Below are 15,684 nucleotides of genomic sequence, written 5' to 3' on the forward strand. Positions count from 1 at the left end.
AATTGTAAGCATAAGATGGCCATCTTATGGAACACATTGAAATATTCATTATATAAGGTGTAGTACATTAGTGTTTAAGTGATAACGAGGAAATGATTTTCATGTTAATGGCCAGACATTGATATTAAAATGACGTTATACTAAATGTAAGCAAGCAGAACATATAAATAGCAAATGAAAAGCCTCTTGTATAAAACTTGTGTGTAGTATTATGTTTTATTTACAATTCAAAATCAAGATGAGTAATGTAATGCATTCAGTAATTGTCTGTGTAAAAAAAAGTGAGCAAACTGTATGTTTTTGATAAGGGTGACAATCAATCTGTACACCATGTAACATGTATTTACATTATCAACATATACCGAGCAGAATTGTAGAAAAGTATCATTAAAACAATCAGTCTTATCAGATACAATGAGTGATCAGTGTTTAGTACAATTATTCCATAAAAGTGTTTATATACCATTGTTCCATAAAAGTATCAGTATGAAACAACAACTGGTAAAAACATGAGTTATTTGCAAGCAGTGCTGGCATGATGAGGAAAAATATAAACAGCAATAAGATTAACAAAAAATATATGTGTTAGCATTATCAATCATTCTATAATAAGTTTTACAAAGGGTGAAGTGATTTAAGCATGCACCATTGTCAATACCATAAATAATTAGGAAAATATCAACATAAAGTATGAAAAAGCAGGTCAGTCTGTGAAAAATGCAAAATGAACGTATGGATTCTTACACGCCTTACTTTTAACATGGTATATACATAGATGTTTAAATGTTAAAAAAAATCCACAACAATACAGTATGTGAAAACATATGAATACTTAAAAAATCAGACTAGCTAAAAATTACAAAGTACAAAAAATCTAAAATATCCCCCACCATCTCCCTACCCTTCCAAATGTGTGACTAAAAAGTAAAAACCCATGTGATATATTGAAGGCCATTTATTGTCTGTGAAAAATATTGAAATCAATCCAACAAAAATCAAAAGAGCTATGTCCAATTCATAAAACCCGTCAAATTCATGTTTTTACCCCCCCCCCCCAAAAAAAAAAAAAAAACAAACAAACAAAGCAGGTGAGACTCATCATCTTTAGAATACAAAGTGAAGACGGGTATTAGATGAACAAGTTCCCAATGTTTCAAAATGATTTGATAGTTTTCTTCAAAAATCAGACGAGCTCGAAACCGGAATAAGCTTCATATCCCAATATTTTTTGTTGGCTAATGCATGACAATTTCCATGGGTGGAACTAGTATATTACTGAAGGCTACAGTTTACTGCTAGGGCAGACTTTTTTGACTGACATTCACTGTTAGAGGTTATTTGATGAAGAAAATGATTTGGGAATGTTATAGAAAAGTATTTGATGCTTACTTACAAACGTGACAATGCAGTGGAAAATGAAGTAACGGTATGAAAATGTGTGAGAGGTAGGCATTGTAGATCAAAAAAGATACAAATGATCTTTAATCATTGAAAACAATCATTCAATTCTAAAAGGTCATTGCTGGCATGACATGAAATGAAGATGCATATATTATGAATGTATGGCACAGTTTAACCGCAAGCATATGTTTCAATTAGTAGTGGTATATAAATGTTAAAGAGGTAAGCATGGTTAATGAAAAATTGGATTATTAGTTATAGCTCAGGAAAGAATATATATATCGAAATTGGTTGATAAATAAACATAACATCTAATAAGTTTAGAATCGATATGTGGAAAAGTACATCTCAATTTCAACATCACTGACAGGCCAGTACAGCTCATCCTCTCATGGAGATTGTCATGGCAACTGGGGAATCATCCATAAAGAAGTTCTCAATATTGGATGATGGCTTGAAGGCATGTTACGTCAAAGCTTCGGACAACATTACCGTCAATGATGGTGTTGACCTTCTGAAAAGGTGCCTCAGTTTTCAGGAAGTACAACATACTTGGGTTTAATATATTCAATGCCATTAAAAACCATTATATACCATTGCATACGAGCATTTAGAAGTGATTACATGCACACACTATTAGTATTAACTTAGTAAACAAGAGATGTTATTGGACGCTAAAACGGAATTTAACTTTCTTATGGAAACACTCATGTATTCAAATCATGATGGAAAAGTTAATGACTAAGTGAAAGAACAGATGAAATGTTGGCGGTGTTAACAACCAGGACATGGTATGTGCCTAATTACAGCCATATGTGGCTATGATGATGTGAGTATCACACACACACGCACACACACACACACACACACACACACACACACACACACACACACATATATATATATATATATATATATATATACTAGTCAGCAAACCCGCTAACTGCACGCCGCTAGGACGCTAGGCCGCGTAACCACTCGCTTACTTCATGCCTATTAAAACTAGGCAGCAAGCCCGTAAACTGCACGCCGCTAGGTCGCTAGGCCGCTTACTTCAAGGAGCGTAACCACTAGGCAGCAAACCCTCCAACTGCTCGCTTACTTTACGCCATGTCACCACTAGGCAGCACCCCTCAAACTGCACGCCACCTGGCCGCTGAGTTCATGCACTTCATCACTAGGCAGCAAGCCCGCAAACTGCATGCCGCTAGGCCACTGACTTCACGCACTTCACCACTAGGCAGCAAGCCCGCAAACTGCACGACGCTAAGCCGCTTACTTCCCGCCGCGTGTTTACTAGGCAGCAAGCCCACAAACTGTACGCCACTAAGCCGCTTACTTCACGCCGCGTAACCACTAGGCAGCAAACCCGCAAACTACACGCCGCTAGGCCGCTAACTTTACGCCGCGTACCCACTTGTCAGCAAGCCCGCAAACTGCACGCCACTAGGCCGCTTACTTCACGCCGCGAAAGCACTAGGCAGCAAACCCACAAACTGCACACCGCTAGGCCGCTAACTTGCAAACTGCATGCCGCTAGTCCGCTTACTTCAATTCACCGCTAGGCAGCAAGCCTGCAAACTGCACGCCGCTAGGCCGCTTACTTGACGCCGCGTAACCACTAGGCAGCACACCCACAAGCTGCACGCCGGAAGGCCGCTAACTTGCACACTGCATGCCGCCAGGCCGCTTACTTCACTTCACCGCTAGGCAGCAGACCCGCAAACTGCACGCCGCTAGGCCGCTTACTTGACGCCGCGTAACCACTAGGCAGCAAGCCCACAAACTGCAAACTGCACGCCGCTAGGCCGCTTATTTCACGCCGCGTAACCACTAGGCAGCAAGCCCGCAAACTGCACGCCGCTAGGCTGCTAACTTGCAAACTGCACGCCGCTTACTTCACTTCAACGCTAGGCAGCAAGCCCGCAAACTGCACGCCGCTAGGCCGCTTACTTCACGCCGCGTAACCACTAGGCAGCAAGTCCGCAAACTGCACGTCGCTGGGCCGCTAACTTGCAAACTGCACGCCGCTTACTGCACTTCAACGCTCGGCAGCAAGCCCGCAAACTGCACGCCGCTAGACCGCTTACTTGCAAACTGCACGTCGCCTGGCCGCTTACTTCCCGCCGCGTAACCACTAGACAGCAAATCCGTAAACTGCACGCCACTAAGCCGCTTACTTGCAAACTGCACGCCGCTCGGCAGCTTACCTTACTTCAACGCTAAGCAGCAAGCCCGCAAACTTCACTCCGCTAGGCCGCTTACATCACACCGCGTAATCACTAGGCAGCAAACCCGCAAAACCCGTTAACATCGCAGATTTCGCAGGAACCGCGCATGCGGGGGTGCCAGGACCGGTTATGTTTTGAGGGGTATCGGTTTCCAACGGAACACGACCGTCGGGGACATATCGGACGTAATTTCGTCACAGTTTTCGGACATCGACAAGTTTCACCTATACGTTACAACTTGGCCCATATACGTTTCAATGGGGATTTAATGCCGCAGATATCTCAGGATCCGCGCATGCGGGGTAGTCAGGACCGGTTTTGTTCTTTATGTTGCTCATATCCCGAGGGAACGCAACCGTCGGGTGCCAGTAACGTAATTTGGTCACCTGCTTCCGACGTCGACTATCGTTATATCCCTGAGTTATATCCCAGAAGTATTGATTGCTTGAATATCTGGACATTTACATCAGACAAGGAACATTTCCTACTAAAGCACGTCTGGAACAGAATATTGCACTCGTGTGTGACTTTGTTTGAGAAACGTTAACGTGCGATGAGACTCTTAAGCCAACCGCAGTTACAACAGTTACTCCCATACGTGTTAAATGAAAAGCAACCTTCATTGCTATGGAAAATTGCGAGAATAAACGACAAAAATATTGCTAATTTATCTTCATATAGTGGGGAAATTATCATCGCGAACTTTTCAACAACAGTGCTCAAAGTGTCACTGCATCAACGACAACTTTGTTGTTCATCGCCTGTGCTATTGTCCGCAATTTAGCGATCTTCAAAATAAAATATGGCAGTATTTGTATAAAAAAATATGGAATCATTGAATACAAGACATTTCTGAAATGTACACCCCTTGAACAATGCATTATGATGATTCGTGTTGTTGCTGTCGAACAATGCACGACTCCGTCTAGTTATCGCTTTCTGGCTACGGTGCAGTATGTAAAATATGTTAGCATGAGAGTGTCGAAAATGCCAATCGCTGCATATTTGCGCATATGCTAATGGCTTGTCTGCATTAGTGATCTTTTGCCATGATTGTTTATTCACATATTCGTATGATTTATTTTTTATAATTTGTCATATATTTCCGATTGATGTGCACTCTTAAGACATAAATTAAAATCTTAATAAAGTTTTCCCCTTAAGTTATCTCATATAACACATTGGGTTCGTGGATGCAAATTGAAACCTAGAATTTCTCTTTCGTCTAGCTTTCTAACTTTACAATCTGCTATAGATAATAATTTATTAACGTAAGTTGTTGTAACATTAATATGATGCAAACCGGAATTAAGAGTTTTCTCTTTCATCTAGCTTTCTAAGATTTGCACTCTATAGTTATATTTAAAATCCTTTTATGTCTTTTTTGATACAAAAAGTATTTCTCTTCACTTACGGGTGATATTCATATCTATTCTGTGCATGTATGTAATATAAACACTCGTATGTGGTTATATTATGTCCCTCATTGCATTTGTACCACATAAACATATATCTGATGTTCCATTTTTGTGTATATAAGTGTATTCATATATCTGTTTTATATGCATCACTGAAATTGTTCATTTTCTTGTACATATGTTATACTCTTCATGGAGGAAATAAAAGATCTATCTATCAGGTGCTGTTAACCTAGTTGCAGTGAATATATATATTTTTACTGCACTGCCTTATTTCAAATAAATGTACAAAATTATCATCCGAGCATATTCGATGACCAAGGGAGCTCACTGCGTTAAGGCTTATAAAGAAAGCAAATGTATTAGTGCTATGCAGTCTAAATGCAAGATGGCCGCCCCCATAAAAAAAACTGTCGAACTATTTTACGATGTCGTTTCTCCGTACTCTTGGTTTGCATTTGAGGTGGATTTTTTAAGACTATTATCGAAAACAGATATAATCATTTTTAAAACTAGATAAAAAATATATAGTTTCTGACATAAAATATAATTTCCCCAAAGGTTAAATTATAGAACGATGTTGTGTAAAGACTAAAAGGATACATAACACTCATTTTCTACTTATTCTTCATTTTACAAAAAGTGAGAGAGTTTTAATGATCTGAGCTGATTTTGGAACTGGCGTCCATAACGATCAACCGCTGCACTATTGATATTTCTCTTCTTTGCCTTTTTCACTTTCTCCCCCGGGCCATTGGCACTTCTTCACTTTCTTCCCTAATGACATGGTTATTTTTAATAAGTTGTGCCCACTGGTTATTGATTAACTGATAAAGGGATTGATATTAACAATTTAATAAATGCTAAACATGCAGACAACTTTTGGATGTATAATCATTTGAGAATATCTTTGGTACAATGATGTTGGTTACAGTGGGTCGGGGGACAGACAAAAAACTAATAAGCCGCTTAAAGGACCTTCATTTTTTATTAAGGATGCATGTGCAACTGGGTATTTGATGTGTATATAGAGGCATTGTATACTGTCTCACTGTAAACCTAGCTTAAATAGTGACGCGATAGAGTGTCTGACTGCAGAGCAAGAGGTCGTGAGTTCGAATCCAGCATATGCTACATGTAGCAATTTGTGCAGTCTGTTACACATGCATTAATATGAAGCTGCAGCCTATATGTATGTCTGGAGGTATACCGAGGATAGCCGGGAAAATGGGCCATGTTTTTACTTTCCAGGTGTCCCTGCAGTGCCGGGTGATTGTGGTGCTTTTGTCTTCGCACCAAAAATAGTGGGGAATGGGCCTTACCTAGGGTCCCTGGGGTATGCGGGCGTTTGGGTGGGATTTTACCAGCGGTTTCACCCCATAGGGTGGGGATTTTACCTGGGCTTGGCTGTACCAAAAGTCAAAGTCCCCACTATTCCCTGGACCTGGGGGGTCAGTGGTTACAGTTGACTGGTACATAACATACTGTTTGCTAAATGCTAACCCTGTAGCTAGCAGCATTTATCACTATATATTCAAGTGTTAACTTTTGTTGTATGGCTCAAAATTCCTTATCAATTAACTGTTTGTTTTTCATTACCATTTCTATCAAGATTGCACAAATTCCTTGGCAAGCAAGAAGCTGCCTTGACAAACCCCCAGGCATGCATGATTCTGCATGAAGCTGACAATTAAAAAGCCTACTTCATAGGTGGAGGCCCTTAGTTTGTGCCTTGTGCCTAATATATACATGTATATCAGTGATTAGTATTGAAAGATATTTTGAAATACTGCAATGGCTTTCTTCAGCCTAAGTATGGTTTTTCATGGATAAAATTGTATTCATATCAATAAATACTTATATTTCTTTTCAGGTTCTCTGTCGGTATGAAAACATATGGAACCTAGACCTAAAGATGAAACCATTCTTTCTTGGTGGGATAATGAAAGCCGCTGGTTCGTACATTTGTATTAAAATGTTGGGTTTTAATTAATTTTCATGAATAACAGGTATTCAGTGTACCTCTATAAATTTCTGTTATATATATATATATATATATATATATATATATATATATATATATATATGTCTAGAATGTTCCGTGACATAAACTCTTATATCTTAAAAGTTATAACAATGTATACTTTATAATATAGTGTTGAAGTACATAATAAGTTGTACTGGCTATAAGTTCTGTACGAATAAGTAATTTCCTACTCTTAATGGTTCATTTCAATATAAAAACAACAACAACTGTATTTATGTATTTTTCATTTTGAAAAGCTTTTTAGTGCTTTATTTACTCTTTAATCAATATTCTGTGAAAGTAAATTTAAACTTAAAATTAAAGTAATGATTTATCTATTCTATTTCAGACAACACCCCACCGGCTATGGTTCCAAACAGGGGACAATATATGAGGAAAGACCTTCAAAGACTTGCAAAGTACTTCAATGTTCCTTTGAATGAACCAAAGGTAAAACATATAAATGATATAATGTGCTGTAATGTCTTAATGTACTTTTAACGATTGTACAATGGTTTCTAATTTGCGTATAACCATTGTACCATAGTTTTGAATGTACATATAACCATTGTACCATAGTTTCTAGTGTACATATAACCATTGTACCATAGTTTCTAGTGTACATATAACTATTGTACCATAGTTTCTAATTTACATATAACCATTGTACCATAGTTTCAAATTTACATATAACCATTGTTCCATAGTTTCCAGTGTACATATAACCATTGTTCCATAGTTTCCTGTGTACATATAACCATTGTTCCAAAGTTTTTAGTGTACAAATAACCATTGTACCATAGTTTCTAGTGTACATTTAACCATTGTACCAAAGTTTCTAAGGTACATATAACCATTGTTCCATAGTTTCCAATGTACATTTAACCATTGTACCATAGTATGTAGTGTACATTCATATTACCACTGTTCCAAAGTTTCTAGTGTACATTTAACCATTGTACCATAATATCTAGTGTACATACGTATAACCATTGTTCCATAGTTTCTAGTGTACATACATATAACCATTGTTCCATAGTTTCTAGTGTACATACATATAACCATTGTTCCATAGTTTCTAGTGTACATACATATAACTATTGTTCCATAGTTTCTAGTGTACATATAACCATTGTTCCATAGTTTCTAGTGTACATACATTTAACCATTGTACCATAATATCTAGTGTACATACGTATAACCATTGTTCCATAGTTTCTAGTGTACATACATATAACCATTGTTCCATAGTTTCTAGTGTACATACATATAACCATTGTTCCATAGTTTCTAGTGTACATATAACCATTGTTCCATAGTTTCTAGTGTACATATAACCATTGTTCCATAGTTTCTAGTGTACATACATATAACCATTGTTCCATAGTTTCTAATGTACATACATATAACCATTGTTCCATAGTTTCTAGTGTACATATAACCATTGTTCCATAGTTTCTAGTGTACATATAACCATTGTACCATAGTATTTAGTGCACATACATATAACCATTGTTCCATAGTTTCTAGTGTACATATAACCATTGTACCATAGTTTATAGTGTATATATAACCATTGTACCATAGTTTCTATATATACATATAACCATTGTACCATAGTTTCTAGTATACATGTCACCATTGTACCATAGTTTATATGTTCATATAACCATTGTACCATAGTTTATATGTTCATATAACCATTGTACCATAGTTTCTATATACATATAACCATTGTACCATAGTTTCTAGTATACATGTCACCATTGTACCATAGTTTCTAGTATACATGTCACCATTGTACCATAGTTTCTAGTGTACATGATACCATTGTACCATAGTTTCTATAAACATAAAACCATTGTACCATTGTTTCTTATGCACATATAACCATTGTACCATACTTGCTGCGTTGAACCTTTTATAAGGTAGTTAGTTTTAGGTCATTCATAAGTAAGGGAATGCACTTGTTGCTAGTTTTGTCTTGGAGTTTTGTTATTACTTTCTTTGCATTTATTGGGTGGGAAATTATAAATGCATCTTTTGGTCCCTTTGTCCTTCAGTGCAAAAGTTTCGACTCGGTTCTGACATCATTTTCAAACACCTTTGAAAGACAATGAAATACATATGTCTAAACTTGAACTATTAGGTCAAACTGTTTACAAGATGACATGAAGAAGCCTACTTCCTGAAATCATATGAGGGAAGCTTGATAAAGCTTTAAACAATGCTTAAAGTTTGTTTATCTGTCATTCTAATTTCTATCCAGGACCCAGCTGAAATGATGTTTGTGAAGGGGAGCCTTAAGACCCAGAGGTTTATCACTGCTGTGGATATGAAACTTCCGTCCAAGACCAGGGATGTTACTAGAGAGATGTGGCACAGGAACTGGAGCAGAGTAGGTCATCTCAGAGACATAGTTTACAACAGGAACAAAGCAATAACTTAATAAATAAGAATTATTAAGAAACAGTCATACCAGAATAATGCTGCTGTTTTTTATTGATTGCTTTTGCTCAAAACACATAATTATAGTAGTAAAGACATCAGTTTGTTCAGCTTTTATGCATGTTTTTAATACATGTTTTTATTATGCTTATAGGATGAAGATATCACCGAACCAAATAGTTTAAAAGAGGTAGGTGAATATTGTTAGTAGTCTGAGTGGTCTAGCGGTATATGTGTCCACCTATCACCCAGCATGGAGTGGGTATATGTGTCCGCCTATTACGCAGCATGGCGTGGGTATATGTGTCCGCCTATCACCCAGCATGGAGTGGGTATATGTGTCCGCCTATCAGGCAGCATGGCGTGGGTATATGTGTCCGCCTATCACCCAGCATGGAGTAGGTATATGTGTCCGCCTATCACGCAGCATGGAGTGGGTATATGTGTCCGCCTATCACCCAGCAGGGAGTGGGTATATGTGTCCGCCTATCACCCAGCATGGAGTGGGTATATGTGTCTGCCTATTACCCAGCATGGCGTGGGTATATGTGTCCGCCTATCACCCAGCATGGAGTGGGTATATGTGTCCGCCTATCACCCAGCATGGCGTGGGTATATGTGTCCGCCTATCACCCAGCATGGAGTGGGTATATGTGTCCGCCTATTACCCGGCATGGAGTGGGTAAGTGGGTATATGTGTCCGCCTATCACCCAGCATGGAGTGGGTATATGTGTCCGCCTATTACCCAGCATGGCGTGGGTATATGTGTCCGCCTATCACCCAGCATGGAGTGGGTATATGTTTCCGCCTATCACCCAGCATGGAGTGGGTATATGTGTCCGCCTATCACCCAACATGGAGTGGGTATATGTGTCTGCCTATTACCAAGCATGGCGTGGGTATATGTGTCCGCCTATCACCCAGCATGGAGTGGGTAAGTGGGTATATGTGTCCCTCTATCACCCAGCATGTAGTGGGTATAATGTGTCCCCCTATCACCCAGCATGGAGTGGGTATATGTGTCCGCCTATCACCCAACATGGCGTTGGTATATGTGTCCGCTTATCACCCAACATGGCGTGGGTATATGTGTCCGCCTTTTACCCAACATGGCGTGGGTATATGTGTCCGCCTATAACCCAGCATGGAGTGTTATATGTGTCCGCCTATTACCCAGCATGGCATGGGTATATGTGTCTGCCTATTACCCAGCATGGCGTGGGTATATGTGTCCGCCTATCACCCAGCATGGAGTGTTATATGTGTCCGCCTATCACCCAACATGGAGTGGGTATATGTGTCTGCCTATTACCCAGCATGGCGTGGGTATATGTGTCCGCCTATCACCCAGCATGGAGTGGGTAAGTGGGTTTATGTGTCCCTCTATCACCCAGCATGTAGTGGGTATAATGTGTCCCCCTATCACCCAGCATGGAGTGGGTATATGTGTCCGCCTATCACCCAACATGGCGTGGGTATATGTGTCCGCTTATCACCCAACATGGCGTGGGTATATGCGTCCGCCTTTCACCCAACATGGCGTGGGTCTATGTGTCCGCTTATCACCCAACATGGCGTGGGTATATGCGTCCGCCTTTCACCCAACATGGCGTGGGTCTATGTGTCCGCCTTTCACCCAACATGGCGTGGGTATATGCGTCCGCCTTTCACCCAACATGGCGTGGGTCTATGTGTCCGCTTATCACCCAACATGGCGTGGGTATATGTGTCCGCTTATCACCCAACATGGCGTGGGTATATGTGTCCGCTTATCACCCGACATGGCGTGGGTATATGTGTCCGCTTATCACCCAGCATGGCGTGGGTATATGTGTCCGCTTATCACCCGACATGGCGTGGGTATATGTGTCCGCCTATCAACCAACATGGCGTCGGCTATAGCCCCACCAGGTCATGCTCTATTTGCTATTCACAAATGACACTCACACGGGTTTCTACTCAGAACACTGACTCAAGATCTTATAATGGTCGTTTATTTGAACAACTAGTATTAATGTTGTAAACGCATAATTCTAGTGCCTTATTGGCTTTTGTTAAACAGTTTGAACAAACTTGCATTTTGTTGATGTATACTTGTTGTATATAATCGAAACTCTATTGTGCTTAGGCTGGTTTGAAAGCAGGACTGACAGAGGAACAGATAGCCACATTTTTACAAGACATGTCCGACAGCAGGGTCAAGGATAGACTTAAACAATACACAGAAGAAGCTCTTGGCTATAAGGTAACACGAGTGTCCACTTTGCATATTTGCTTTACGAAGAAAATGTCCAGCTATTGACATAGCTTTAAGTGTCGTGTTTCCTAGAAAGGGACATATTATAGTTAACAACCCAATATCGGTGGTGAGTGGATCTAGTCCCACGAGGGACGAGTGGCCTGGATAGGTGAGCGAGTGAGTTTTGAGAGATTGGGAAATTGGAAATTGAAAATTGAAAGCGCTGATTTTTTATTGAACTTTTTAAAGCTAAACATTGGAAAATTAAACATGAAATATCTATATTTAGTTTATTGTCCAATCAATTACTTTAAAAGCTCTTTTCCAAGTGTCACCCAATAAGGTCAGAATGTGTAAGGACGTGATATATCGAACAGGTTGATTATATAGTTTTATCAAAATCAGTCTTGTCCGATGAGGAACTTTATAAGCATTTGTCCAATCATCACCAAATTTGGTCAGAATGTGAATGGCATAACACCTCGGACAAGTTCGATAACCACCCATGCTTGAATTGATCGAGGGATATCGCCATTTAATTATTGAAATAACCTCAAATCGGTCTTTGACGATGAATTACTTTTAAATCCGTTGTCCAATCATCACCAATTAGGCCAGAGTGTGTATGGGCACAATTTCTCGGTCAAGTTTAATAACCAGCCAGATCGCTCTTGCCAATTAAGATAAATCGCCATTTGACAATAGAAATCGGCATTGTACGATCAATAAATTTAGAAGCCTTTGCACAATCACCATCAAATTTGGTCAAAATGTGAACGGGCAGAATTCCTTGGTTAGGTTCGATGACCAGACATGTCGCTTCCTCACTCCAGAGTTATGAACCTTGAGTTAGCAGAGTTATGAACCTTGAGTTAGCAGAGTTATGAACCTTGAGTTAGCAAAAACTGTAATTACAGTGTCCGTTTCCTTTATTTGGCATACAACCACTTATAAACCAAGCTTTGTGTCGGCGCTCATGTTAACCTTGGCATACAACCACTTATAAACCAAGCTTTGTGTCGGCGCTCATGTTAACCTTGGCATACAACCACTTATAAACCAAGCTTTGTGTCGGCGCTCATGTTAACCTTGGCATACAACCACTTATAAACCAAGCTTTGTGTCGGCGCTCATGTTAACCTTGGCATACAACCACTTATAAACCAAGCTTGGTGTCGGCGCTCATGTTAACCTTGGCATACAACCACTTATAAACCAAGCTTGGTGTCGGCGCTCATGTTAACCTTGGCAGTCGGCGGAGGGTGGCTTGTGAACCAAACTCGACAAGAAACGCCACATAGACCTGCAATGAACATAAAATTAGAAAATCACAGTCATTTTCAACTCTCACAAGGCTGTGGATTAAAACAAAATACTTAAATTGTAATTCATATGGTTGGATGAATAAACGAACATTTTATAAAACCATCCTAAAGCGGACAGCTGGTTATCAGCAGGCCCCAATTTCTCGAAACTTCTTAAGCTTAACAGGCTTATTAGTCGCTTATTTCAATTAGCCAAAATACATACTGAAAATAGATTTTGATAAATGAAAAAATGTTTATTCTGATAATCATACAGATATTCCTACATATTTTCTAAAAATTCTGAAAGAAGTTAATATAACACATTTTATAGAACAACAAAAATAGTGAGATTAGCTTAATCCTGTTGTAATGGACTTAAGAAGTTTCGAGAAATTGGGTCCCGAGCCGCAGGTTCGAATTTTGAGCCTTTGCCAACTCGAAGCAGCAGTTGTAAAATCAGAACACCGCGGGCATTTTCCATCGAAAACAAACCGGTATATCAGTAGTAGTAGTTCTTAAAATTTATGATAATAATATAAATAAATTGTTGCGTTTTAACGTGTAATGTGTATAACTAGGTTCAAATTGATTCCCAGTGAAGTGTATTATTGCATAATAATTCTAAGAGTAAAGTCCAAGGCTTAAATTCTAAATTGAAATCACTACGCGATCTATTTGCAGCGTATATAAATGTAAAGTCATCTGACATTGTAAACAGTCCATACACATCCGAGATTGTTTTCGATGGGAAGTGGTAAAGATGTTTCGATTGCAAAAAGCAGCCAACAATGACAAAATAGCAGTAAAGTAGCCTTTGTAACTGAACAATTAGCATAATGAAATTATCAGATAAAGGTAATGTCCAAATCAACCTCCCAGTGTCCTCTAGCCAGATATCTGACCATTACCAATCAACCTCCCAGTGTCCTCTAGCCAGATATCTGACCATTACCAATCAACCTCCCAGTGTCCTCTAGCCAGATATCTGACCATTACCAATCAACCTCCCAGTGTCCTCTAGCCAGATATCTGACCATTACCAATCAACCTCCCAGTGTCCTCTAGCCAGATATCTGACCATTACCAATCAACCTCCCAGTGTCCTCTAGCCAGATATCTGACCATTACCAATCAACCTCCCAGTGTCTTCTAGCCAGATATCTGACCATTACCAATCAACCTCCCAGTGTCCTCTAGCCAGATATCTGACCATTACCAATCAACCTCCCAGTGTCCTCTAGCCAGATATCTGACCATTACCAATCAGAAACTACCACACCCTTACATTCGCATAATACCATTAGCTCAAAAACTGTCCAAATTATTCACAAGATACAAATGAAATGGGCGAATATTTTTCAATCTATCATGAGGATAACAACACCAATGTGGTATCCATGTGTTTTATATTGTAGAGATGTGTCTTATTGTTTTTCAAGAATATCTGCAACTAGAAACTTGTCGGAGTTATCTACCTTTTACCTTATACTCCTGTAGTGAGTGGTGTCTTCACCTGGGCAGATATCTCCTATACTCCTGTAGTGAGTGGTGTCTTCACCTCGGCAGATATCTCCTCAACTTCCAATAATAGAAACACCAATATCAATAACAGTTATTGGTAAACTTATCACGTTTATCCTACTAGTAAAATAAGTTTCAATTAAAGATATATTACCTAGACTTGTATGTATTTCTTTATTGCAGGCGTTTGGATCGCCGACGATAATGGCCCATGTCGATGGGAATGGGAAGCCGGAGCTTGTGTTCGGGTCTGATAGGTTTCCCGTATTGGCACAGCTGTTGGGTATGTGTGATTTTCTTGTTTATGACAGACTTATGGGGATTTAAAAGTGAGATCTGTTCACATGTCCTGTTTCGCTATACATGCTTATTCGACTTACATGCAATAATCGAATTTTGTTTTTATGAAACACGTAGGTTTCACAGTCCTATTTCCACTTCAGGAAAGGAATGGCTGGGACCAACTCCACCAGGAGAAAGCAAGTTGTAATATGTGTTAGTGCCATCTCATGTGAGTGATGTGTGATAACTCACTTGATGACCGATCAATTATTGAGATACACAGTTGGTGTCATTGTTAAACGTCACGGAACGAGTGCGTGTAAAACAAAACCGACAATACCTTTGATTCGTGTGCTCGAGGGTGGACAGTTGTGACACGAATTCTCAGTCTTATAGCTGATCATAAGTTATGGTTATGTATTGGTATATAAACAAACGCAAACAAAATGATGCATTATAAGTTCTAAAAATCAGATTTGTAGTTCGAGGGCTGAATTGATTAAACATGAAGTTGTGATGATATTTATATATTTTGTATATATTAGTGTTATTACTTTTTTTCTTATTAAACAATTCGTCGATAAAGATTAACAATGTTTTTTAAATGTGCTTTTTCGTTTCGCCCTTTATGTACTCCACTGCAATATCAAGTGTAACTGCGTCGTTCGTTGTGTGTTACACAGATGTTAAGCACACATAGGCGATGTGTCGCGCGGCAAACATAGGCGACGTGTCGCGCGGCACACATGGGAGACGTGTCGCGCGGCACACATGGGCGACGTGTCGCGCGGCACACATGGGCGACGTGTC

General features: G+C 39.4%; 1 protein-coding gene across 1 annotated transcript; it reads left to right on the forward strand.

The window, feature by feature from the left end:
- The first annotated feature begins 5,431 nt into the window (after positions 1-5,431).
- On the forward strand, positions 5,432-15,472 carry LOC128203129 (glutathione S-transferase kappa 1-like). Its single transcript, XM_052904412.1, has 8 exons — positions 5,432-5,513; positions 6,924-7,005; positions 7,426-7,526; positions 9,346-9,474; positions 9,679-9,714; positions 11,654-11,770; positions 14,776-14,875; positions 15,036-15,472. Exons 1-8 carry the CDS (start codon positions 5,439-5,441, stop codon positions 15,080-15,082), a joined length of 687 nt encoding a protein of 228 aa, XP_052760372.1. The 5' UTR covers positions 5,432-5,438; the 3' UTR covers positions 15,083-15,472.
- Positions 15,473-15,684: the final 212 nt, after the last annotated feature.

Source organism: Mya arenaria, chromosome 9 (genome assembly GCF_026914265.1).
Source record: "Mya arenaria isolate MELC-2E11 chromosome 9, ASM2691426v1".
Lineage (NCBI taxonomy): Eukaryota > Metazoa > Mollusca > Bivalvia > Myida > Myidae > Mya > Mya arenaria.